The following is a 27,111-nucleotide window of genomic DNA, read 5'->3' as shown; positions in this document are numbered from 1 at the left end:
AAACTCAATCAGCATGACCAGTGATGACAGGTGTTATAGTCCAAAAACACTTGCAAGACATCAGCTTGTTTACTCCTGGGTTTACTTGTGGCTGGGGGCAACATTCCTATCCCAAAATCCCCGGATGTTTTGCTATTCTCTGAGTTGGCTGGGCATCTTGGAATTAAAGGGGAGGGTTAATTGGGGAAAGACGAAATTAATGTGATATTCCACACGACCAGTGAACAGTGCTGGCCAAAGCACAATTAGTTTGTGGTTGGATTGCTGTTACTTCAGTATGTAAATTCAGTATGTAAATATGATTTATTTTATTTTTTGTAAATATCAGCCGAAATGCTTTAATGTGAAGGGCTATGAACGCCCTGACATGGTTTCTCTGGCCACAGTGTGACCGTCTGCTGTAATCGAAGGACCAAAGATACTTCTGCCATTCCTCCATAGAACAACCGAGTTTTTGAAACAATCCATCTCCAAGCAATTACAAAGAAAGACAGACAGAAGGCAGCCCTGCATTTCATCTGGAATTCCTCACTTGCTGTCACAGCAAAATGTCCAGTGTTGTACAATGACCAGTCCCAGGGATTGTGGCTGACCTGCACAAATCAATAAAAAAAAAACCTGAAGCATTTTAACAGAGCCTTTTTTTCTTATTGGAAATAGCTGGTTTACACAACACAGGACATCAAGACTGCTTAGTTGCAGACAATATACATAGCTGAGGAAATGTCTGTTGATCTTGATGCATTTTCTAGCTTTTACACTCTGGTTTGATTTTGGATGCCACCAACAAAAGTAGCTCACTACTGTATTACAGAGCTTCAAGTAATCTTATTAATCACCCTGATGACATACATACTGGGCTTGTTCCCAGCTAGAATACAATCCAATTATTTTTTGAGACATGGTCATAATAAACTGACAGATTTGTAAAAGATACTGATATATGATTAATACTTTATAAACTTTTTTTTTCTTTCCTAGCATTTTTCTCACAAGGGCAGTGTTCCTCCCCCGCCCCGATCCCCCCCCCCGCTGCATTTTCCTCCCAGATCAACTAATGTTGGTCCATTGGTTGCGACAGGAATTGACCAATGAACCAACTTGTTGCCTGAGCTTGACAATATAGGCCAAGAGTGACTGGCCCAAGATCAGCCAGCCGGCTTTCATGCTTAGACAGGACTAGAATTCAGTTTCCAGCTTTCTAGCCTGGGGCCTTAATCATTAGATCAAACTGCTTCCATATAATATTTTCACAAACATTCATTAATACTAAGATAAACATTTGCGTTTTGTGACCAAAGTTGCATTCTAGAAACCTACCTAGTTGATATTTGACTCTAGAACTGAGCGGAGTTCGACAAATCCCCAAGGAGTTTTAGAAACTCAGGAACCTTAACATGGAAGCCTGGCATTCCTAGCCAACCAAGAAGTACAGCTCTTCCCGACTTCCGGTGGCGGCGCGGCGCCGGAGACAGCCTTCCCGGGCTGCCCGCGGCTCAGCTGAGTTATTTTCACCCGAAACAGCGCCGATCAGCTGTTCGGGTGAATTTGAAGCCCCCTCCTCGGGAGAAGAGGAGGGGGTGAGGCCCCAGGTAGGGGTTGAGTTCTCCGGGGCCGCCTGAGCTTGTAGCTGGGGCGGCTGAAGGATCGAACTCCCCCGTAGCCTGGGTTGCTCCCAGCTGGTCAGCGTCTCTGCTCCGGACTTCATGGAGCAGAGCCAGGCGTTTGCGACCACCCCTGCCTGAAGGAAGGATTATGGAATAAAAGGAGCAGGCAGAGCGGTACAAGAGGAAAAGATGAAGAGGATTATTATATTCTACTCTCTAGCTTGATGGACTTTTTAAACTTAAAGTGAAAGTGCGTCACAAGTGAAAGTAAAAGATGGCGGCTAAACCTCCCTTAAAAACTCTTCGGAGTGCTGGAACTTCTCCGGTGCAACAATCATCATTGCAGGCGTTGTATCTTCCTGATGTGTTGACATCGAAGGATTTACAAGATGCTCTTGAAAAACATGCCCAGGTAATTCTGGAATCAATGGGTGATAAATTTGCACAGATGGAGGAGAAATTGGAGAAACTGGAGGAGAGAATGGAAGAGAGGTTGGAACAGAAGTTCAGGGTGATGAAGGCAGACATTTTGTCTTCAGTGTATAAAGTGGCTGAATGTGTGGAAGATCTGGAGGAAAAAGTGGAAGATTTGACTCAAAAGAATGCCATATTAGAAGCAAAAGTATTGGAGAATGAAGATTTAAGAGACAAAATGGACAGAGAATTGAGTCTTGCTCAATATTACCAGATGCAGTTTGCTGTTAGAATCAGAGGCTTAAAAGAGAATATTAAGGAAGATTTAAAGCAGCTGATTTCTGAGGCTCTGGAAGTGGTATTGAATCTGCCAGCATCTGAAATAAAGGGAGGCATGGATAAAGTGTTTCGTGTGAATTCATGGATTGCTAGACAGAGAAAGCTGCCTAGAGATGTGGTGGTTTATTTTACTAAGAGGGAAATTAGAGATGAAGTTATACAAGCTGCCTATGATTCTAAAGTGGTGATTGTTGATCAAGAAGTTTTGGTTCTAAAAGAAATTCCTCCAAAGATTTTAAGGAGAAGGAAGGATTTTACATTCCTCGTGCAAGAGCTCAAGCAACGAGATATAAGGTTCAGATGGGAGATTCCAGTTGGGTTGATGGTGATGTATGAAGGTAAAAGGTACCGTCTGATTACTGTGATGCAGGCGCGTGATTTTTATAATAACGTTTTAAAAGCAACCCCATTATCACTTCTGGAAGCTGCAAAGGGATCTGGAGAAGGAGTACATCAAGAGGCTGGAGATGGACAGACAGAGGAGAACGGTGCTGGAGGAGATCAAGCTACAATTTCTTTGGATGATCCTAGAGAGCGGAGGGTGACGCGTGCTGCTTTAAAACGATCAAAAAGAAAATAATAAAAGAGCAAGACCAGTAGAAGTCTATGGAACTTCCACAACGAATATCTAGGAAGTTATCACAATGGACACGTGGGAAAAGATTTGGGTGAGGAACGTAAAATTTACATAAGCTCAAAATTTAAGAGAGAACTTTTATAAAATGCTTTATAGATGGCATTTAGATCTTAAAAAGCTTGCAAGTATGTATCCGGATTATCAGCCAAAATGTTGGGTGGACTTGTAAAAAGATCAAGGCTTTTTGGATAAAAATTTGGTGGAATATGTAGAAGATTTTAAGCAAAGGATAAAGTTTTGTCCGCAATTTTTCTTTTCTTTTTTTTTTTTTGTTGGGGATAATTACGGATGTTATGGTTGTGGACACTAAGTTGATGTTAAATTTAATTACGGCAGCAAGACTTTTGATAGGTTAGTAATGGAAGAAAGAGGAACTGCCGACTATAGGAGAGTGACTTTAAAGATTTTCGACTTGGCAGAGATGGCGAAGATTTCGGCCTAAGATCTCTCGCAAGAACGTTATATTATGGAATGGAGAAAATGGATTGAGTTTATCCAGGATAGGTATAGGGTTAAGAAGTTTCATGTAGCATTTGAATGAGTCTTCTTTCCTTTTTTCTTTTTTTTTCTTTTAGTTTTTTCCCCCTCTTATATATATTTAATATTATTAAGGTTTGTCTTATCCTATATAAGCTAGAGAGTGATGGATTTTAGAGTTTAAGGTTGTTAGTATATGGTTGTTTATGATTGTTTTTCCTTTTTTTCATATATACCTTGTACTCAGCTCTGGGAAGTCGGGGGGAGGGTGGGGGGGAGGGGGAGGGGTAGGGGGGGAGGGAGGAGGGAAGGGGAGGGTGGGGGGAGGGGGGTTTTTAAAGAAAAATTGTATGTTAAAACTTTTCAATAAAAAAAAAGAAGTACAGCTCTTCCCCAATCTTCATATTGTTAGACTTTGAGCTGTTCTGTGGAACCTTGGCACACATACGCAAACACATTTTGGTCCTTAGGCAATTTCACTGATTAGGTTTTTTCCTCCCCAAAGCATTAGTGAGGAAATTCATATTCAGAAGGGAAATCAAATATTCAGAGCTGCAAATATCAGGATTTTTTTTAATATACCATAACTGGATATTTTTGGGTAAATGACCAATGACTGTTAGGGAGTTGGCCACTCTGGGCTTTCTTTGCCCCAATTTTTCAGGAGCTGGAATTAGCAATATAAAGTAGCTTAAGCAAGATCTACAGGAGTATCTTATTTTATTCCTGTAAATAAGGGAATTAGTAAATCCTCAGGGCCAAATTGGTACAAGTACCTAATTTAGCAGACACTCCACTGATAGGAGAAGGCCACTGGTATATTAATGCCATATTTTACCAAAGGGAACCTGACATATTTGCTAATAGAAATTCTAACATTACAAAAATCTGAATTAAATGGTATTTATATACTTTCTGGCTTTATACTTCTAGGTCTTGAACTTTGTCTCTTGCCCCTCTAAGAAATTACACTGCTCATCCCATGTTTAAATTAAATCTCCCCACACACTGAGTCTTACATTTTAAAAAAAGGTTTTCGAGAATGTGCTTACAGTACACACATGCATAAGTTGAAAAGCCATTAGTTCTTGGCACATTGGGAAATACTCCATTTTTGGACCTCAGTATACGACAGATGGATATTTTCTTTATTCTTCTGTGCTGAAAACAACTATAAATCCCAGATTTGCCATCAGTATCCATTTCAGGTCTTTGCATTCCTTTTTGCCTGCAAAGAAAGATCAATTTTCTTAGAAAAAAATATTAAGAATTATGTAAATATATTTCTATCAATATATCCTGTAGCATAAGGCCAATGAGATTTTGAAATGGGTCAGTTGTCTGCTATCCCTCTTACAATTATAATCTTTCTTATAGTTAATGTGCAAAACAAATATGGGACACATTCAAAGTTATAATGGCATTGAAAAAAAGTGACGTATGACCAGTTTCCACACTAGGAACCATTGCAGCAGCCCCCTAGTCATGTGATCAAAATTGCAGTATCCTGGGGTCATATAACCTTCCCAGCTGGCTTCCGACAAGCAGTCAATGGGGGAAATCAGATTCATTTAACTGCAGTGATTTGCTTAACATTTGTGGCAAAAAAAAAATTAAAATGGGGCACAATTCACTTAAAAACTGTCTTGCTTAGCAATTAAGTCATGGACTGCCTATATATCTAAATACACAGATTCTCTTAACTTCCATATTAAGTGGGATAAGCTTGTCCCAAAGAAACAGTTTTTTAGAAGTTTCTTTCAGACGTTTCTTTGGTCAAACTCTTTGTAAGCTATAACTAAATGAACAAAATCCCCCGATAGCAGTTTCAGATAAGTAAGTTTCAGTTAAGTCCACATGTTTCTGTCAGGTAAGGTGGTTACCAACCCTTGAATTTCAAATACAGGTAATCCTCATCAACCATTCATTTAATGACTGAAGTTGCAACGACACTGAAAAAAGTGACATGACAGTTTTTCACATTCACGACCACTGCAGCATCCCCAAAGTCATGTGATCAAAATCTGGACGCTTGACAACTGACATGTATTTATGACGGTTGCAGTGTCCCAGGGGTCATGTGATCATCTTTTACGACTTGACAAGCAAAATCAAACAAGAAGCTAGTTTCACTTTACAACCACGTAACTAACTTAACATCTGCAGTGATTCACCTAACAATTGTGCCAAGAAAGGTCGTTAAATGGGTCAATTGTCATAAGCCGAGGACTGCCTGTATAAACAGATGCCTTCTTACAAATATAAAGTTTCTGGACACTCTGAAAAGTAACCTCCCCTCCCAAAAACTATTTCTTCTGCCAAAGATACAGAAACAAGCCTAAAAGCGGTAAAAATGAACAACAGTCAAGAAAGAACAATTCAGTGTGGTAGTCCTGAAAGCAAAGCAAAGCAAAGCTCTGGCAGCTGTTGATGCCATTTACTACTGTACTTCCTTTCAATTTGTAGGTGCTATAAATTATTTGCAGCAAATGTGATCTTCTATTTTAAATAAGAGGGAGGGGGGAATGGAGAGAATTTTAATGTCCCTATGCCTGTAAATTAGGATTATTTCCATGATTCCTGGATCAGCCCTCTACATTTCCAGCTACCCAAAATAGAAAAAAGGACAACAGCACATTTTTATGTGCCTCTGTATTTATAGCATGTTTTGCTCCTAACAGGCTCCCAAATGAAAAGTTAAACCATGTGAAATGAAAAACAAAATGCAAACTCACAGCCTCTGTGAAGCAATCCATCAGCATTGCAAATTCCTTGGCGCACACATCCTTTTTCAAGTTTCCATGTTCAGTAGTATTGGAAGCCATACATTTGCCATAAACTGAGGCCTGCAAATATTAGCTCTAATTAGATGCAGACTGTGCAAGGCACATTCAAACTCTGATAAACCCTAAGCAAGTTTTATCTTTGTAGGTCTTTACTGCAGTAAACATCCACATGCTTAAGAATACAAACAATACTTAAGAATATACAGAGACCTAAATTCTTCAATAAGTCACAAGGAATTATTATTTATTTATTTAATTTATTTATTTAATTTATATACCGCCCTTCTCCCGAAGGACTCAGGGCGGTGAACAGGGCAATACATAAAAACAAGATACAAAAATTAAAAATTATTAAAAAGTAATTAAACAGTGCCCATAATAAATTAATACAGATTAACAGTTAAAATCCATTTATAAAATCCAACCCCGTCCCATCAGGCCAGGCCAGCTTGTTCAAAGAGATGGGTTTTAAGATCGCGCCGGAAGGAGCGGAGATCGGGCGCCATCCGGAGCTCGACCGGAAGATGGTTCCAAAGATCCGGTGCACCCACAGAGAATGCCCTCCCCCTGGGGGCCACCAGTCGGCATTCTTTGACCGGTGGCACCCTGAGGAGGCCCTCTCTGTGGGAGCGTACTGGGCGGAGGGAAGTTGACGCCGGCCGCAGGTGCTCCCCAAGGTATTCCGGACCCATGCCATGTAGGGCTTTGTAGGTCATTACTAACACCTTGAACCTCACCCGGAAGACAACTGGTAGCCAATGCAGCTCGCGGAGCAAAGGTGTGACATGGGAGTGTCGGGAAACTCCCAACACAACTCTTGCGACTGCATTCTGTACCAGTTGGAGCCTCCGAGTGGTCTTCAAGGGTAGCCCCATGTAGAGAGCATTGCAGTAGTCAAGACGAGAGGTCACGAGCGCATGAGTGACCGTACGTAAGGCATCCCGGTCTAGATAGGGCCGCAACTGGCGCACCAGGCGAACCTGGGCGAAGGCCCCCCTAGTCACAGCTACTACATGGTCTTCTAAGGAAAGCTGTGAATCTAGGAGGACTCCCAAGTTGCGAGCCCTATCTACAGGAGGTAATAACTCACCCCCCATAGTGAGGGGTGGGATATCCTGAATATCCCGAGATGCCGGTACGCACAGCCACTCAGTCTTGTCAGGGTTGAGTCGAAGCCTGTTCCTCCCCATCCAGACCTGGACCGCCTCCAGGCATCGGGACATCACGTCGAGGGCATCACTGGGGTGGTTTGGGGTCGAAATGAAAAGCTGGGTATCATCAGCATACTGATGGTACCCAACTCCAAAACCACGAATGATCTCACGCTTAGTCAAGTAAGTACATATGTACTAAATATTATCTCAATTTTACTGTTACCTTTGGGGTTTTTTGTTTGTAACTTAAAATATTTTCATAAACAACAAACATTTAGTATTCCCTAGGCACTGTGTTTATGAGATACCATAATAATACACTATTCTGGCTATGTATTTGGTTTTTCCAATTTGTTCCGCTTTGGCTTTTAAGCAACCTAGAGCAGGGGTGTCAAACTCCCGGCCCATGGGCTGGATGCATCACACCAAAACCGCATCCACCCCATTGCCAGCAAGGGGGAAAAAGTCGCAGTATATCACAACACATCACGTGATGTTGCGCATTTGACACCCCTGACCTAGAGATTTCTAACCTCTGCCAAACTTTACTCAAATGAATAGGATTAACTCATACCAGTCTGTCTTATTCAGATCTGACAAGACAGCTCATCCTGGTAGGAGATCTGTTCCCCAGCACAGCAAAGACAAATTCTGCAGTGCTCTCCCTTTAAAAAGAAGGCATACATATAAATACATGCCTGCATGGCATGCAACAGTCTAGAAATGGACAGGATCCTGAACAGACAGCAATCACACCTTGAAGGACTGAGTGACTGACTGTCTCTCTCTCTGACATTTATTTATTTCCTTATATGGCTGCCTGCATCATGTAATGACTTTAGGTGCCTCACAATCCATAAAAACACCGATAAAACAAAAATACCCTTCCCTTTAGGTTCCAGACCATCTTGGTCCAATGTTTACAGGAATAGTAAGCTCTTTGTGGCCCTCTGGAACGTTAAGAGTAGGAATCTCTCAGATAGGAGGCTATTCCAATGTGGTGGCCACTGAGGTGTACCTTTGAGGTCCAATCAGCTGACAACATTTAAGAGAGTGAATTTGGAGTGGACCCACCCTAACCTAGTGGGATGGGCAGAGAGAGGCAGTTCTGCCAATAACCCAGGTTTGGGCCATAAACAGTATGTTAAAGATGGTGATAACCAGCACCTTAAACTGCATGTAGAAAGCACCTTGGAGCTACTGCAGCTGGCACAACTGTAATGTTGATCAGGTGCAGGGCACCCAAAACTGTGTTTCCCTGCATTCCTAACCAGTTGTAACTTCCAAATGGTCTTCAAGTGCAGCCCTATATAAAGTGTTTTGCAGTAATCCAAATGGGAGGTGACTAAGGTATGAATGGGCGCAATTGGTGCACAAGATTAATTTGTGTAGTTTCCCCCCCCCCGCACCTGCCACCTTCTCTTTCAGGAGGGCTCCTAAATGTTACCCCATCCAGAGTCAGAAATGTCAACTTTGATCCAATGGGGGGGGGGGAGAGACAAAGACCCACAACCCCTCTGTCTTGCTAGGGTTGAGTTGCAGCCGGCTCCTACCCATCCAGGATCTTACAGCTTCTAGGCACTAATTCACCATCTGAACAGCATCACTTGCCTGGCATGGAAGAGAAGTATAGCTGATGATCCCAAATCCCATGCAGCTTAAATGTGTATGTCAATGTTTTTCAAACTTGTCAACTTTAAGGTGTGGTGGACTTCAACTCCCAGAATTCCTCAGATACTATGGGGAGTTCTGGAACGCCATAAGCTGGAGGATTCTGGAAGCTGAAGTCCACACATCTCAAAGTTGACAAATTTGAAAAACATGTAGATGCTAAATAGGAGGCGATCGAAATTACCTAAAACTCTTTTCTCCCTTCCCGCCAGAGGAGCTTGACCCATCTAGCTTCTTTCCTATTATTATATTGTATTATATTACACATTGGTTACCAGTTGTCTTCTGGGTGAGATTCAAGGTACTAGTAATGGTGTTCAAAGCCCTACATGGCAGGGGTCCGGAGTACCTTAGGGAACACCTGCTGCCGGCATCAACTTCCCTCCGCCCTGTGCGTTCCCACAGAGAGGGCCTCCTCAGGGTGCCACCGGTCAGAGAATGCCGATTGGTGGCCCCCAGGGGGAGATCCTTCTCTGTGGGCGCCCCGGTGCTATGGAATCAGTTACCGGTTGAGCTCCGGATGGCGCCCGATCTTCGCTCCTTTCGCCGCGATCTAAAAACATATTTGTTCGAACAAGCCGGCCTGGCCTAATGGGGGATTGGTGGGGTTTTTACTGTATTTCATTGGGGTCTTTTTTAACTATGTATTAATTGTTTTTTAGTGGGCATTTATTTATTTTTTAATTTTTGTAATTCTGTTTTTTATTCTTGCCCTGTTCACCGCCCTGAGTCCTTCGGGAGAAGGGCGGTATAGAAATATTAATAAATTAAATTAAATTAAATTATATTACATATAATGGAGCCTTGGTGGAGCAGTGGGCTGATGCCTCCTTAAGTAACCCCAGCTGCCTGCAATTAGTGCAGGTTCGGGAGCCCACCAGGCTCAAGGTTGACTCAGCCTTCCATCCTTCCCAGGTAGGTAAAATGAGGACCCAGATTGTTGGGGGCAATAAGCTCACTTTGTAATAATGCCACGGGGGGGGGGGGCGGGCGAAAGCCCTAATAAGCAGGCATATACATAGAATGAAGGCTATTGCTAAGCACATTGGTTTGTGCTTAAATTGTAAGCCGCCCTGAGCCTTCGGAGAAGGGCGGGATATAAATGGGAATAAAAATAAAAAAAATTATAAATTTAATTAATTACTACGGTGGTGTGCCATCAAGCCATTTCCCAGTCCTAGCGACCACACAAACAGATTTTCTCCAGGACGGTTTCTCCCCAGACGCTATCTGGGTGAATTCAGGTGCCGGAGACGCTGCGCCTTGCTGCCCCTGCAGTCGGGGATGCTCAGCCCCTTCCGTGCCCCTTACCTGCTCCCCACAACTCGCCAACAGCTCAGGGAAGCGTTGCACCCTCGCTCGGACGCGTTCCCAGACTGCTCGACTGGACATAGCCGGAAGGAGTGAAAACCAGCCTCCTTAGCTACCGGCTGGAAGCGGCCATAAGCAGGGCCATCTTCCGCGAAGCGGCGCTTCTTAACCGCCCTTCACCACCGGCCCGGATCCGGGCCTCAAGCATGACCCCGCTTTCCGACTGGGAGACGGCTTCACGCTCCTTCTCCCCTGATTGGGTCCCGTTCTGCACCGGAAGCTTCCGATTGGATGGGAAATGGAAAGCTGCGGGTCTTGGCTCTCGCCGTTCGCTGGCGGCCTCCGACGACGACAGAGACAGCTGTTTGCTGAAGTAGGTGATTGGCTGGTTCGGGATAAGGTCGCCGTTCGATTGGAGTATCTGGCGTCCCGGGAGGCGGACTATTGAAGCGTGTGGCCGGACCCGGAAATCACCATGGCGGCTGTACCTTTGCGAGATCGTTTGAGTTTCTTGACTCGGGTAGCGTGAATAATACGATATTGCGTAGGGACGGGCTGTCTGGAGATTTAGAGTATTAATTTACCCTAAAATCTCTGTGGGAGGGTGGAGGTCAATAAGTCAGATGAAGTTATGATTTTTTTTAGAGATGTATTAGATGCTTCAGTTCTTTTGACAGCTTTATACTTCAGCAGAATAAGGCAGAGAAGAAAATAAATATTGTTTATGGACTATTTTATCAATGCAAAGTGTAGACTTGGAGCTTGTACGTTGCATGCTGCGCAACTGAAAAGGCTTGCAGAATCATTCCCCATAGAGGCTTGTTTGCTTTTAGTAACATCAGGCTTGGATTTATTTGTAAACGAGAACATTCAAACATACATTTACTAAGTGAAGTAATGCAACCCCTGAAGAGCTCTACCAGCAGCATATGTGGGTTGGGATAAGAAATAAAGACATCTATTGTTCTTGTCCCTAAGAAAATATATCCAACTATCTGGTTTTCCTCCCAGCAGCAATACTTTACAGTTTCTATGTTATATGTCAGGGATACAATGATAGTGGCCTAAAGTGCTGTGATGCTACCAGAGAATTTAATTGAAATAAACGTTTTTGAAGAAGATTGTTAAAGCTGGATAAATTATACTACCGGTAGCCAGATAGTAAGTTCAGCAAGGCACAAGCCACAAGTAATATTAAAGTTCCACTTAGTACTGCAAACATTGGATGACCCTTACTTGTAAAAAGAGGTGTTACCAGCTGCCTCAAAAGTTACCAGTGATAACTTGAGATGTCACAGTCAGCCAGTGTGCAGAGAAGTCACATTGTATTAGGTTGCTTGAAATTAAATAATCATTTAAGCATTTGGAAGCAAAGGAGATAATTTTTCTTCCACCTGTATTTGGAGACTTTATTGCAGGATCCAATCTGGGTTGATTACCAGGACCAGAGGTGTACAGGGTTTTTTCCCCCAGTGATCAACCCAAATTGGATCCTACAGGGTTTTGTGGAGTTTTTTGCCCTTTTTGGGCAGAAAAAGTACAAGTTTCATTCTTTTATCATACCAACTAAAACTAGAGACTTGTAAAACATAAAATACTTTTTTCTACAATCAGGGTGTGCCATATACTATTACAAAGTATGAGCTCATATTAGATATTAATGCTCTGCCTTATTCAGGGAATGAAAAGGTCTTGATGGTACTATTAGCCTATCTATATTTTCTCATTGCTATTTCTCTCTCTTTAATTTCTATTGCCTCACAGTGCCATTGATTGTTGATACTAACAATTATACATCAGGAAGAATCCAAAGTGTCTTTTCTTTGTATGTGTGTGTTCTTTTCTTCAGCTACCCACTCTAATCAAAGGCACCTCAGATGATGAAGTTCCATGCCCAGGCTATCTGCTTGAAGAGATTGCCAGTATCCTTTGATCTTTAGAACAGTCGGATGATCTGTGTATGATCTATTCTTGAAATCATTTTAGTTATATAGTACTCACTTTTGTTAATAGCAAAAATGTATGGCTATAACAAAACCTAATATAGTTAATGATCTGGAATCTTCCAACAGATTAGGAGAGCAGTACAGTAACTACATTTTTTTTCAGTTGTATCCCTCATATCTCCTTAATTCCATACCTATATATTGAAAATCCATTGTATTAAAAAAAATCTTATTCTAGCAACCCAAGAAATTTAGGACTTGGGAGAGAGAGCACGAATGTTTGAGCGATGGTTCTCTGTCAATTCCTTTATTTTGATAACTCTTTAACATGACAAACTTCCAGAAATCTCCCATGAATCAACAGGAAGCAGTCACTGTCTTATTGAATACCTTCTCAATCGTCTTCAGAACAACTCGTGCCACATCAAGCTGAAGGTAAAAAAGTGGTTTGAAAGAATGTGGCCAAAACCCACATCCACACTGGAGCAGATATCCTTAATTTTGAAACAAAAACAAAGATTTATACTTTTAAATCTGTTTTCACAATCCCAACTTAGCTTCTGCATTCTTAGGTGCTTAAGATCCTGCTCTATATGTGCACCCATGGCTCGTCACCTTTCCTTCTGCAGCTTAAGAGGAATTCTTCATTCATTCAGGAAGCCATAGGTAGGTCAGAGATTCCAACAAGAATAACCATGTCTTCCTAATAATAGTTATATAATGTCCATTCAGCACCTCTGTGATCTCAGTAAACTTTACAGTAAAAACAGCAGCATGGTTAATGTTATTGTCAAATATTACAACTGAAGGGTTTGATACTGAGAAAAGATTGGTTTGCCTAAAGCTAGTTAGCAAGTTTGAGTCAGAAAATGGCTTCTTGATTCACAGCTGAAATAACTATTAGTTATATAACCATCAGGGAATAGGTCCCACTGTTCTCCTGGATTAGGCATACATGGAAAAATGCTCCTTGACACTACACTAGAAGCAAATGAGAGAACACAATTTGCCTCTCCAGATCTCGTAATCAGTAGTCCACAAGGGGAACAGAACTGTCATTGTGATATCAATTCTAAATTATCTTACCCTGCCAGGAAGACTGCTCCAATAAAACAAACATTTTGAGTTATTTAATTTTTCAAATAGGTTGAAGGTGTTGCTCTTAATGGACTTTGATGTTTGATGTCTCTCTTGCTCTCTTTCTCTCTTTCCTATGGCATAGGGAAGAGGGGGGTGGAGATGGATTGGCAACTATATCTGGGTGTTGTAGTTCCCACACACATTTGCATGCATAAAACCTCATTTATTATTCTGCATCAATATGAAAGTCACAAGTTATCTTTATTATAACACTATTTTTGATTGCGGTACTTAGGAGCCATGGTGTCACAGTAGTTAGAATGCAGTATAGCAGACTAACTGACCACTGCCCGGAGTTTGATCCTGACCTGCTCAAGGTTGACTCAACCTCCCATCCTTCAGTAAAATAACGACCCAAATTGTTGGCAGCAATATGCTGACATTGTAAGCTGCTTAGAGAGTGCATTACAAAGCGGTAGATAAGTCCATGTGCTATTGCTATTACTTTCTCTGTCGGGGGCATGTTTTGCACTAGGATTGTTGATATGGAACTTCTTGTATAGGGTATTTTTCGTTGCCTGCAAAACAGACTCAGCTGCTTTGGTTGATGCAGTTGTTATTTTTAGGAATCTATAAGGAGTGAAACCTATGCAGGGGCACGCAAGGATTCTGCTCTTTCACTGCCTCACCATCTCTCTCCTTTGCCTTGTAGGATTCACAGGGCCTCCTGATCCTCTCCATGGCAACAGCTTGTATCAGAAGGTGCGGATGACTGCACAGGTGAGTGACAAGACCCAGTCATGAGATCTAGATACTCTCAAAGCCTACCATAGAGAAGGGCTTTCTATATGGCCGTTCATCACATTGCCCTTTGCTTGCCTCTCTCCTTGTAGGACCTGGCAGGCACTTTATTTTCAGATGTGCTGTTGCCTCAGTGTGTTACTCACCCACCTAAAGAACTGCATTCAGCAGGTAAACCAATAGTGCAAAGATAAAACTGTAGTGCCTGTATAGATCCCCTGTATTACCTTTTTTAATTAAAAAAATATGTAATTTTATTTCCCTTTTTCTCATTTTTCCTCCTTTCCTTCCCTGCTAAGGTGAGCATGATTTCCTGGGCCTGAATAACAGAGGGAAGAGAATATTACCTTTGAGAATGATACTGTCAATTACTTCTGGTCTGGGGGTGTTGAACCATCTATTTTGTCTTTTTGAAATATTCTGGAGTAAAGCCACACATTAGAATTATAATTCTAGGCCAAATTATTGTGGTCAGCTGAGAGGTAGTTTCACTGTAGAGCCACTTACAGCAAAGCTTCAGCTGAACTGAAGGAACAGGAAAGCCAGCTGGATGACTTTGGGCTAGTTCCTCGTTCTCAGCCCAGCCCACCTCACAAGGCGGTTGTTGTAGGGACAATGGAAGGAGAATTAGATATATTTGCTGCCTTGAGTTATTTATAAAAATAATGATGGTAGGATAAAAATAAATAAAACTGTTTTCATCTGATGTTGATAAAGTGGAGAAAAGCATGTGAGCTGCCTGCAGCAGCACCATGCTGGATTAACTCTTCTTTTGTAAAGTTCTTCTCATGTCTCTCTTCCTAGGTATGGGAAATAGGTCTAGCCCCCATGGCTCTCTCGAAGGCTTCGGTTTCGAAAAGAACAGCCCTGGTAAGCATTGGGTTCAGGAGCTGAAGGGACATGACATTTATTTATTTATTTATTTATTTATTTATTTATTTATTAAAGAGTTTTTAAATTTTTTTTTACAATACATATACCCAAAACCCACCCACCCCAAACCACCCCCCTTCCCCCCCACTTCCCAGAGCTGAATACAGGGTTATAAATATAATAATCATATTCTAACTAAAATTATCCATTATAAAATTAACCAAATTCATCATGTGCTTTAACTCCCCTTTAACATAGATACCTTCAAATTATTAAAAACAAAATAGTAATAACTTAAACAAAAATATAATCAATACTAATACTAAAATTAATAACAATATCCCTCTAAAATCTACTCATAAGCTAAGTGGAACTTTTTAGTCCCATATTTGTTCTGAATATAATCTATCCATCTTCTCCAAACTGAAATATATCTTTCTTGTGAATGATCCTTCAAATAAGCAGAAATCTTAGACATTTCTGCAAGATTCGATACTTTAAGTACCCATTCTTCTATAGTAGGCAAACTATCCTTCTTCCAGTATTGTCCCAACAGTAACCGTGCTGCTGTTATCAAATTCAGCATCAGATTGGTTTCTTTAGTATCACAATCTACAACAATACCCAATAAAAACAATTGTGGAGAAAACTTTATCTTTCTCTTAAAAATCTTTTGAATGTTCCACCAAATTTTAATCCAAAAAGCTTTTATATTTCTACAAGTCCACCACATATGAAAGTAGGTGGCATCTAAACTACCACATCTCCAGCATTTAGACTGTAGGTTAGGATACATGTTAGACAACTTTTTGGGATCCAAATGCCATCTATAAAACATTTTACAAAAATTTTCTCTTAAATTTTGAGCCTGAGTAAATTTAACATTTCTAACCCAGATTACCTCCCAAAAATCCAACGGAATTGGTTCCTGGATATTTTGTGCCCACTTTATCATACAATCTTTAACTAATTCCATTTCCGAATCCAATTCAATTAAAACATTGTATATCCTCTTTATATGCGCACGATTTAAATCTCTAATTTGTTTTACTAAGTTTTCATCTGTAGTTGTGATGTCAACCTTCTGATCCAGCTTCCACCTAGCTTTCAATTGGGTATATTGAAACCAAGAGTAACTTATGTTTTCTTGTTTTAACTCATATAATGATTTAAGTTGCCAATTATTCCCTTCCAATCTAAGTAATTCCTTATAAGAAAACATATCCAAACTCAATCCCATAGATACGCCTTCTATCGCATGTCCGGGAATTCCCCAAATTGGTATTTTATAATTTAACTTATAATAATACTTTTTCCAGACACGCAGCAAGGCACTTCTAAGAATATGAGATTTAAAAGCCCTGTCCACCTTTTTATCATAAAGCAAATATGCATGCCATCCATATACCAAGTCCCAACCCTCAAGGTGAAGTATTCTTTTATTAGTTAAATTAAGCCAATCGCTAACCCATGTCAAGACCACCGCATCATAATACAATTTCAAATTAGGTGCCTTGAGTCCCCCTCTTTCCCTAGCATCTTGCAAAATCTTAAATTTGACTCTTGGTTTTTTCCCCGCCCAGATAAATTTATTAATACCCTTCTGCCATTCATCAAGGTTGGCATCCTTTTTCAATATAGGTATCATTTGAAACAAAAAGAGAAACTTCGGCAGAGCATTCATTTTAACAGCTGCGATTCTTCCCAATAGAGAGAATTGTAATTTTTTCCAATTATTTAAATCCTTTTGTATCTTCAACCATAGTGTTTCATAGTTATTCTTATATAATTTTGCATTTGAAGCTGCAATATACACTCCCAAATACTTAACCTTTTTTACTATTTCAAAACCTGTTAATTTGGTTAACATTTCCCTTTCACTCATAGACATATTCTTAGACAATATCTTGGTCTTATTACTATTTACCTTAAACCCAGAAACCTTTCCATACTGAGTTATAATTTCCATCAAATCTATAACCGATTGTATCGGTTGAGATAATGTCACAACCAAGTCATCAGCAAAAGCTCTCAATCTATAATCATTCTGTTTTATTTTAATTCCCTTTATCATAGAGGACTCTCGAATTTTAATTAATAAAATCTCTAACGTTAAAACAACAATGGTGATAGGGGGCATCCCTGTCTTGTACCTTTTTCAATTTTAAACGTCTCTGTTAACCCCACATTAATTATAATTTGTGCAGTTTGTTGTTGATATATAGCTTTAATAGAATGTAAGAATCCTTCTCCAAAATTCATTTCCTCAACAACTCTCAATAAGAATTGCCAATTCAATTGATCAAAAGCTTTTTCTGCATCCAAAAATATCAATGCTGCAGGGACTTGGTTGTTCTTATCCAAATATTCAAGCAAATTTACAATTTGTCTTACATTATATTTCATATACCTTCCAGATATAAATCCCGATTGATCACTATGAATTATTTGCTTTAAAACTTGAATTAATCTATTAGCCAATACTTTAGCAAAGATCTTATAATCTGTATTCAAAAGCGATATAGGTCTATAATTTTTAGGTTGAGTAAGGTCTTGATCCTCCTTTGGAATCAATGATACAAAGGCTGTCCTCCAAGATGGAGGAACTGCTCCTCCAGTCTGAATTTCATTAAACAACATCTTTAAAGGTTCAATCATTTCAACCAACAACATTTTATAATAAATTGCTGTTAATCCATCTGTTCCCGGTGCCTTGCCCACTTTCAACTGTTTAATAGCTAAAGAGATTTCCTCTGATGTTATTAAGCGATTCATCTCAAGTTGTTGTTCTTTTGAGAGTCTAGGAAAATGTGCTTCCTGTAGATATTTATATCTAAAGCTTGTATGTTTTCTCTAGAATATAATTTCGAATAAAAATCTAAAAAACTCCTCTTTAACTAATTCTTCAGGTTCACATTTCAAGACAGGAGCCACTGCTTGCGCCACTTCCCATTCCAAATCTTCTTTAGGGTTCTCTTTCAAACCCCTTATATGCAATGCAAACTCCATGTCTCTATATTGTGAGATGGTGACTTCATCTTCTGTTCTGTCAATTTTATTCTCTGCTCTACTTTCTGTTCAGCACTGATAATTTTATTTTCCAAATTCTCAACATACTCCATAACTGAATCCACATGAACATCCAGGCGTTCAATATGTGCAGCCAAGCCCTGAAGTGCAAGCACTATATCCTCCCTCATCTGCTTGTTTTGATTAACAAATTCTTCCTTTGTTTCCTTTATTTGTTGCTGTAATACTTGCATTGATTGCATCACAATTTGCTGAATATCTGCCAATGTGAATGCAGGTGGTGGGGGGCAAGGTGGTTGTGCTGTAGGTTTCATTGTAGTTTGCCCTGCAGCTTGTGGTACAGGTGAAGAAATTGCACTTTTGGAAATTGTAGGGCCTCCCCCATGCCTTGCAGCCATCTCTTAGGTTTCGATTTCCTCTTTCTTCCAGCAGAACCAAAGTTCAAAAAAAAAGAAGGGAGAAAAAATAAAAGTTTTTCTCCCAAAGTTCGTTATCCTTTAGGAAAAAAAAGGGAAAGCTCTCAAATACACAAAATCTGGTACTGGTTAGAATCAATTGCAAATTGTATCTCTTGCTATGTTGCAAAATGTAGCAACTTTCCAAAACTGTCAGTTCATACAAGAAAGCAACATTCCAGCACCATTTTTACTCCGTTTCCATCAGCTTAAAACTTGAAGAAGATAATGAGTCTGAGTTAAAGTTAAAATCCAACTTGAAAATTCAAATCCTCCTGTTTCGCTCTGCCTGCTTCTTAAAGAAAAAATATTCACAGTCCCGTCTAAGCAGCAGATGTAGTTGTCGCATCTAGTTCCACTTCCTTATGGAGCGAAAGCATCCTGGGAGCGGAGAAAGCCTGAGCTCCAAGGGAGCTCACCCCGTTAACCCCCAAACTGGTTGAGGGAATCACAGGGGAGCTCTACCTCTACCCAGACAAACTCGTCTCTCCCTCTTCTCCCGAGGTAGAGACTTCGGCACCATGGGACAGCTGATTTTCGCTGTCTCCGAGCGCTCTAACGCTTCCCAAGGTCGCGTGGCTTCTAAAATGCCGTCATTCGGCGCAGCAGCGCTACCAGAAGTCAGACATGACTTCTACAATACCCCCAGGTCCTTGGTCAAGAACCTTCTGCATGTCTCCTAGTCTTCTGCTTCTACCTTGCCTGCAGAACTTTGCTATTCATCCTATTCAGAAGCTTTCCTCTCCTGATTCGTACCACTATCCAGCAGTACTGCTTGGGCTCAAAGCCGCCCTGAGCACTAAAGCAAGTTGAGCTGTTCAGAAGAAATCAATTGAATACATTCCCAGAGATCTTGCGATTTCGCCTGAAAATTCTGTAGTTTGGAAGGACATAAATTTGTTTTGTTACGAAGGAGAAAACGTATCGCCAATGCAGGCTTAGCAATATAGGACATAATCTCACTATAGGACATAATCTTCTTATTTTGGACTCTGTGGCTTAGCCCTTCTCTTTTCTGAACAAATGGATATAAATACATGCCTATTAGAAGTTATTCCTTGGGTCTGGCATTTTTCTCTCCTATAGTTACTTCCCTAACGTAACACAGCATAGATTGAATCTGTATAAATGGCTTCCTTTTATTGCTTTTCCAGTATCCCCTGGCAAAGGTCTGCTGGCTGCCATCCAGAAGGCAGCTGAGGTGGTTGCCAATGTGGTGCTCCCTGGCCAGGAACTCACCTGTCCCCCTCAGAGGGAGCTGGCGGACGATGTCTACGAGCCAGTGATGGCACCTTCTCCTGGCAAAAGCTCTGCCGTCCTCACTAAACCACCAGCAACCCTAGCCAAGAAGATGCGAGGTAGCAGACATCTTCCATTCAGCATACGTTAAACCTTTTTATGTTTGGCTGTTTTCGAGAGAGAAAAAAAAAAGTATGCATGTAGTCCTTGACTTATGACCAAAATTGAGCCCAAAGTTTCCATTGCCAGGCGAGACAGTTGTTAAGTGGGTTTTGCCCCATTTTACAACCTTTCTCGCCACAGTTGTTTAGTAACACGGTTAAGTGAATCTGGCTTTTGCAATGGCTTTGCTTAGCAGAAAGTCACCAAAGGTGACCACATGGGAAAAATACAAGCCAGTTGCCAAGTAACTGAATTCTGGCCGTGTGACCATGGAGATACTGCAATGGTTACAAGTGTGAAAAATGGTCATAAGTTTTGTTTTTTTCAATGCCATTATATCTTTGAATGGCCACTAAATAAACTGTTGTAAGTCAAGGATTACCTGTAGATAATTGAGTGCAGAGAGCAGGCCATGTAAGTTCACCAACTAAGCGCTCCTTGGCAGACACCCCCCCCCCAAGTCAACATCCACACATTTTTCAATGTTTTCCAGTGTTTAGTGGTACTTTTAAACTAATTTCTTTGTATTTTGTTTGGGAGATGAGGGCGATGTCAACTGTTTTGGATTTTTTTTTAATGCCATATAGTTATAGGTTGCCTTGGATTCAGAGATTTTTCTGGCTGGCCCTGCCCACTTTCTAAGTAGCACCCCATTAACGTTTGGCGGCCCTTTGTTCTTGAAGTGTAGGGAATGTTGTTGAACATGTTTCCTAAGCTCTAAGCCAGGGGTGTCAAACTCAATTTCATTGAGGGCCGCATCAGCATTGCGGTTGCCCTCAAGGGGCCGGGTGGGTGTGGCCAGGGTGGGCGTGGCCTACTGGATAGGCGTGCCTAGAGTGCGTATGGCCTACTGGGTGGGCATGGCCAGCTCTACATCGTTCGCATCAAGGGAGCCTATGGGGGCCTGGGCAGGAGTGGGACAGATCTGAAGGTCTCTGGCAGGAGGAGGGTCTCTGGGCCAGGGCCAAGGCAGTGGGGGCCGTTCCCTCACTGTTTCCAGGATGGCTTCGCGGGCCGCATGAAACCACTTCGCGGGCTGGATCCGGCCCCCGGGCCTTGTGTTTGACATGTCTGCTCTAAGCAAACTTGGCCAACTGCTTGTAGATTTTGAGGCATAGCAGTAGTGATGAACGAATGCCATTCCTGGCTTTTAAAGAAGTCAGTCTTATTACCTGATTCCTTTGCAAATTCTCTCACAGTGAACCATCAACCTGGGCAAGCAGGAGGTGGGTGGGAGGAACTGGACACGGGGCTCAGCTCCCAGAATTCCTTGCAAGAGAATAGCGACCTGAGCAGAACTTCGGAATCTGACAGCAAAGCAGGCAGTGATAATCATTCCAGCGCCCTGGAGCCAGGCAGTGCTGCTGACAGGTAAGAGTGAAACTGGGAGAGCTAATGGCTGGGCCTAGGCCAAGTGGAGAATAGCCAAAAGAGAGCTGATTTTTTTTTTTTGAATTTGGACTGGGGAGAGTCTTGACTACAGAGAACTTTGGGCTACTTATTATCTCTCAGCCCAATACCACCCAGATTGTGGTGGTGTTGGTGGTGACAAAATGAAGGAAGACACCCTCTTCTCCCCCCCCTTGAGCTTCCAGAGGAAAAGCATGTTATGCAATTAATAAATACACACATGTTCACAATGTGGGGCTCCAGTTGGAAGGCAGGATGTCTTGTGAGGCGGAGGAAGGGAAGAAAAAGGAAGTCTCAACGTTATTTTTTCCCTATTGTTTTTAGAATGGAAGCGGAAAACCTGAACGATTGTCTTCAAGAAATGAGTCTTGTCACTGGATTAACCAGGGGTTCCAAAGTCTTCCTGACTCGTGAGGAAAGCCAGCACTTCATCAAAGAGTAAGAACCCCACATTCTCTCCATGTCCCAAAATAGGGCTTATCCCTGTTCATTCCCACTTTTTCTGCATTACTGGATGGCATATGGCATCCATATACTTACCCTTATCTTTCAACAACTCCTCCTTTAAATTTCTGGGAGTCTACCTCTGCGAAGATCTGACCTGGAAAGTCAACACAACCCAGGTGGCCAGAAAGGCCCAACAGAGGCTTCACTTTCTCAGAGTCTTGCGAAAGAACAGGGTAGAACAACAGCTAATGACCCTCTTTTACCGGTCTACTATAGAGAGCATCCTCTCGTACGGTATTGTGGTTTGGTATGCTGGTCTGACAGCCGCGGATAGGAAAGTATTACAAAGGGTAGTGAGCACAGCACAAGACATTGTGGGCTGTTCCCTGACACCACTGGATGACATCGCCAGGGCTCGTTGCCTTGGAAGAGTGAGGAAGATTCTCAGGGATGACTCACACCCTGGACGGTATCTCTTTACTCTCCTACCATCCGGTAGGAGATACAGGAATATAGCCAGCCGTACCAACAGGCTGAAAAACAGCTTTTATCCATTGGCTGTTAGGCTTTTAAATGGGACATAATCTTATGCAGAATTGACTTGGGAGGCCGGTGTGTGGTGCAATTATTTCACATGGTGTAATAAGATGGAGGGTTTGTTGTCAATGTGAGTTGTGGGGGGGGGCACGAAGGGAGGCTCAGCTAATCTCAATGTATACATGGTTGTACTTTGACAATAAAGGTTCATTCATCAAGTTTTGTAAATTGTTGCAACTTAGTCCTTGTTTTCAGGGCTAAGAGCTAAGGCTGAAGCAGAGAATCCCATTGAACCCCGCCCTCTGTTTATTAGGAGTACAGTGTCATGGTTCCGATACATGAGACCAGTAAAAACAGAACTCCAAGTTCCCTCCCAAAGGTTACAAAGTTGAACTCCCCACCCCAGCATCATGTCATGGATCATATTCCCCAATAAACTACTTTGGCGGGCTTTCTAACGGAAGGCTCAGCCCACCAAAACCCAGGCAGCAATGACCTTGGTTCCCACAGGAGAATTTATTGTTTAGTCTAACCTTAAAATCACTCATCCCCCCCTCCCAGTACTGTGGCAACCGAAAACGAAGCGGAAATGGCTTCAGCCAAGATCGTTGCAGTGTTGACATACAGGCAATCCTCAACTTACAACCACGATTGAGCCCAAAATTTGTGTTGCCAAGTGAAACATTCGTTAAGTGGGTTTTGCCCCATTTTGCAATTTTTCTTGACACATTTGTAAAGTGAATCACTGCAGTTGTTAAATTATTAACACCATTGTTAAGTGAATCTGGTTTCCCCATTGACTTTGCTTGTCAGGAAGTTGCAAAAGGTGATCACGTGACCCCCGGGACACTGTGACCGTCATAAATGTGAGTCAGTTGTCAAGCATCTGAATGTAAATCACATTAGGAAGGGGATGCTGCAACGGTCATCAGTATGAAAAACGGTCATAAGTCACTTTTTTCAGTGCCGTTGTAACTTTGAACGGCCACTAAGCGAACGGTTTTAAGCCAAGGCCTGCCTGTACCAAAATTGAGTAACTGCCATTTTGGCACCTCATAATGACGTTCCCACCTCGTTTTGTCCTGCCTGATGTTCATATGAAGTGGATGAGAGAGGCTTCAACTGAACAGAGTGCATTTCTTTCTGAAACATCTCTGCTGGCTGGGTAAAACTGTCACAAACGTTCCCCTTTTGCACAGCATTGCTTGGGGATCTCCAGAGATCCGGGAGAAAGCGGCTGGCATTCTTCCTTGCCTCACAGAATTGTTCCCTTTTCTTCTCTGGCTTCTTGGGCTCCATGCTGCCCCTCTCCACAGGTGCGGACTGCTGAACTGTGAAGTCGTCTTGGCTTTGCTTAACCGAACCTTGAAGGACCCCAGCGAGTGCATCTGTATGGTGAGGAAACTCCTAGGAAACTCTCTACTTCAGCAGGTTGCATTAAATCTATCTTCAGTTTGGCAGATGAGCATTATTTTCTGAAACTGCAGCCAATTAGATAGAACTGGAGGTTCCTGCAGCTGTCTCCTTTGGGGCTAAGGGCAAGGATAGGATTTCTTTTTTTACAAGTGTAAGAATACTAGCGTAATGTGGAGCAACAGCTGCCTGGGCTTATTCATTTTTAGGGCAACTTATTAAGGCAAGGCTCAGACTTGAGTTCCTCATAGCAAGTCTCTTAATTACTTTCACAACAGGTGGTAGCACCTGTCTGTCTTTAGCTGATTTCTAAAAAGTTAAGCAATTAGGCTGATCTCAAAATTCAACACTTAAACGGTACTGTACAGTGCTAAGGCTTGCAGACTAGGCTGAAATAATAAAAAAAAATCTCAGAAGGCAGTAGCGAACTCCCTCTCTCTTTTCTGCCATTGTGGCTCTATATTTTTGAACATAGCAACCATTTCTCTCCCTAACCATGTGCCTCTTTCCCCTTCTTCCACAGAGGGCGATGTGTGCCATCTCTTCCCTTATGTGTTCTGACTTGCTCTCCCAGGATCATATCTTTGCTGTTACACAGCAACACTTGCAGGAGCTTAGTGAAGGGAGCCCAGGGTGCGTAGCCAACAAAGCAACAAAGGTACATCCTGTTTTTGAAATGTCCACTTTCTAGAAAACTAGGCCATCTAGCAAAGGCTGTATGTCCCTTGTACTTTGGCATTATGTGGCATTTCTGCATTCTGAAAAGGTCTGTGTGGGTTGGCGTATTGTGTGATTGCGTGCATACCTTTGTTTTGACACTGCAGCTTTTCAGGGGGTAAGGAACAAAATAAAAAGCCAATTTGATCCACTGGACCAGCTGAGTTGTAGTCTTGCCTCAGGCACAGAAGCCAGAGTGATAGCCTTGGGCCAGTCACTGTCTCTCAGCTTTAGGAAGAAGGCAAGGGCAAACTGCTTTGGAAAATGTTGCCAAAAGCAGCAGAGACTCACTCATCTACCCACCAGGAGTCAAGATTGACTCGAAGGCAAAGGAACAAAAAATCTGAATATTTTGTATCTCTCTCAATATTTAATGTATTCTAGGAGACTTTGCTTTGGAGGGGCATGTATCCTAGAGATAGTTTTGCTCGTATAGCTAATGCTCATTAGTTTAATAGAAGCAATAGCATTCACTGCAAAGGATGCTCTGAGTTTCAGAACCCCTCTCCCTGCCCCCCTACCCCCCCCCCAAGGCTAGGACCTCATAGACAGTGCTTGCCTCTCAATCAGTAAAATGAGAGCATCTAGCACTGTAGCTTTGTTGCAACTAAATGGATTTCATATTCTCTGGATGGAAATCAACATTAACACATGCACACATGCAAGCTAGATGTTCAAACTGAAAATAAAATAATGCTTGTCTTAAAGGAAATCAACCCCGATTGTTGTTTGGAAGGACAGATACTGAAGCCGAGGCTCAAATACTTTGGCTACCTAAGGAGGAGAGAGGACTCATTGGAAAAGGCCCTGATGTTGAGAAAGACACGAGGCAAAAAGAGAGGGTTAGATAGTGCCATAGACGCAGTGAAAATGAATATGGGCAACTTCTGGGAGACGGTAGAGGACAGGGGAGCCTCTGGTGCATTGGGTTGCGAAGAGTCAGACACGGCTTAGCGATTGAACAACCGGCACAAAATACTCTGCTGAGTGAACACAAATCCAGCGTGGGAAAGTTTCTCTATGAGCTCTTTGAATGTGGTTGCCTTCTTAAGTGTTAGGAAGAAGCTCTTCTTCTCTGCTGCCCTTGTCGTTCTTGTCAAGTTCTTTTTTCTCTCTCCTGTCCCACTTAAACAGATATCGCGACAGTTCGAAGCCCTCTGCCAAAGCCGTTCCACTTCCACGAATCCACCGCCGGTTGCTGCCTCCTGTGTCTCTGCCAAGACCACCTTGGAGCACGCTGACGACCTGCTGACAAATACGGTGCCCTTCTCAGAAGACTCCTTCCTGAAGCCCATTAACCTCTCCCCGCAGCCCTCCCAAGCCCCTAAGCTCCTCACGAGTAACACGTTCCTGCCAGCAGGCCAGGTGACAGAATCTCTGTCCTGTGGCCAACCGGATATCCTGCCACCTGATCTCAGCCAGCAGAGGGCAGAAGGCAGGCTGCCAGACTCTGACCCCCAAGAAGAAAGGCCCCCAAGGGGTGATCCAGATGGCACCGTTTCTTTATTTGCTGGCATGGAACTGATCGCACCTTCAAGCCTGGCACTAGCAGCATCTGTGCAGGGTTGCATTTCTCCAGCGCCACACACAGCATCCTACCCTGGGATTACTAGGGATAGTGAGGACAACCAGCAACTCTCCGCTTTTCCCTTCCTTCACGTATAGCACTTCCCCGGTTCTGTGTGTGTGTGTGAATAAATGAGCAACAAACCAGCTATCTTTCTAGCTCTTTTCAATAGGTTGGGGAGGGTGGGGTGGTCTTATAGGATAAGCAACTGCTCTAGTTAGGGACTGCTGAGCCTCAGTACAGGTAGTCCTCGACTTAAAACTGTTTGCTTAGTGACCAAAGTTACAGCAGCACTGAAAAAAGTGACCTTTTTTACAATCTTTGCAGCATCACAATCGTGTGATCAACATTCAGATGCTTGGCAACTGGTTCATATTTATGACGGTTGCAGCGTCCCAGGGGTCATGTGATCACTTTTTGCACCCTTCTGACAAGCAAAGTCAACGGGGAAGCCAGATTCACTTAACAACCGGGTTAGTAATTTATCAACTGCAGCGATTCCCTTAACAACTGTGGCAAGGAAGGTTGTAAAATGGGGCAAAACTCAACAAATGTCTCACTTAGCAGCAGAAACTTTGGGCTCAATTGTGGTCGTACGTTGAGGACTACCTGTAGTTTGTCTGATCTTACTAGGAATGTTATCATCTTTATTCTTGACAGATCAGGAGAGGGCAAAGCTGGTTTCTGTCATTCTATTCTGAAAACAATTAAGGTTGATACGTCCCACTAATTTATATTCTTACTGAATCATCTGTGAGAATGAGAGAGAAGACTTGAATCCCACCTGCTGTCTCTTAAATGGGTTATTTTTATTGAGTGAGAAAATAAAGAAAATCATATGTTCTCATGAAGAACGATATATAATTGGTTCTTATGAAAAATATTACTTTCATTACTAAAACTGAGTTCCATTTTCTATTATTTGTTCTTGTAGGTTATATTATTCAGGCTATGTCACCCCTTTATCTCACCTCTTTCCCTTAGACAGAGGCAGTTCCTCACTTGAGGTGTTAAGGGCTATCAAATTTGTTAAAACTA

The 27,111-nt window shown here is 42.1% G+C and overlaps 1 protein-coding gene and 1 long non-coding RNA gene across 2 annotated transcripts; one reads left to right on the top strand and one right to left on the bottom strand.

Moving 5' to 3' along the window:
* Window positions 1-388: 388 nt before the first annotated feature.
* On the bottom strand, window positions 389-10,508 carry LOC310635326. The gene is made up of 3 exons (XR_014491384.1): window positions 10,397-10,508; window positions 4,536-4,702; window positions 389-593 (listed from the first exon to the last, which is right to left on the bottom strand). It is a non-coding gene; the product is annotated as an uncharacterized lncRNA (long non-coding RNA).
* Window positions 10,509-10,865: 357 nt separating this feature from the next.
* Window positions 10,866-26,221, top strand: TEPSIN (TEPSIN adaptor related protein complex 4 accessory protein). The gene is made up of 13 exons (XM_083356162.1): window positions 10,866-10,916; window positions 12,246-12,318; window positions 12,686-12,777; window positions 12,915-13,008; window positions 14,135-14,202; window positions 14,316-14,394; window positions 15,028-15,093; window positions 19,736-19,939; window positions 21,182-21,353; window positions 21,717-21,830; window positions 23,693-23,771; window positions 24,313-24,447; window positions 25,641-26,221. Exons 1-13 carry the CDS (start codon window positions 10,872-10,874, stop codon window positions 26,169-26,171), a joined length of 1,752 nt encoding a protein of 583 aa, XP_083212288.1. The 5' UTR covers window positions 10,866-10,871; the 3' UTR covers window positions 26,172-26,221.
* The last annotated feature ends 890 nt before the right edge of the window (window positions 26,222-27,111 follow it).

The sequence above is a fragment of the Vipera ursinii genome, assembly GCF_947247035.1.
Source record: "Vipera ursinii genome assembly, chromosome: 2".
NCBI lineage: Eukaryota > Metazoa > Chordata > Lepidosauria > Squamata > Viperidae > Vipera > Vipera ursinii.
Note: the sequence above shows the minus strand (reverse complement) of the source record. Positions and strands in the feature narration are given on the sequence as shown.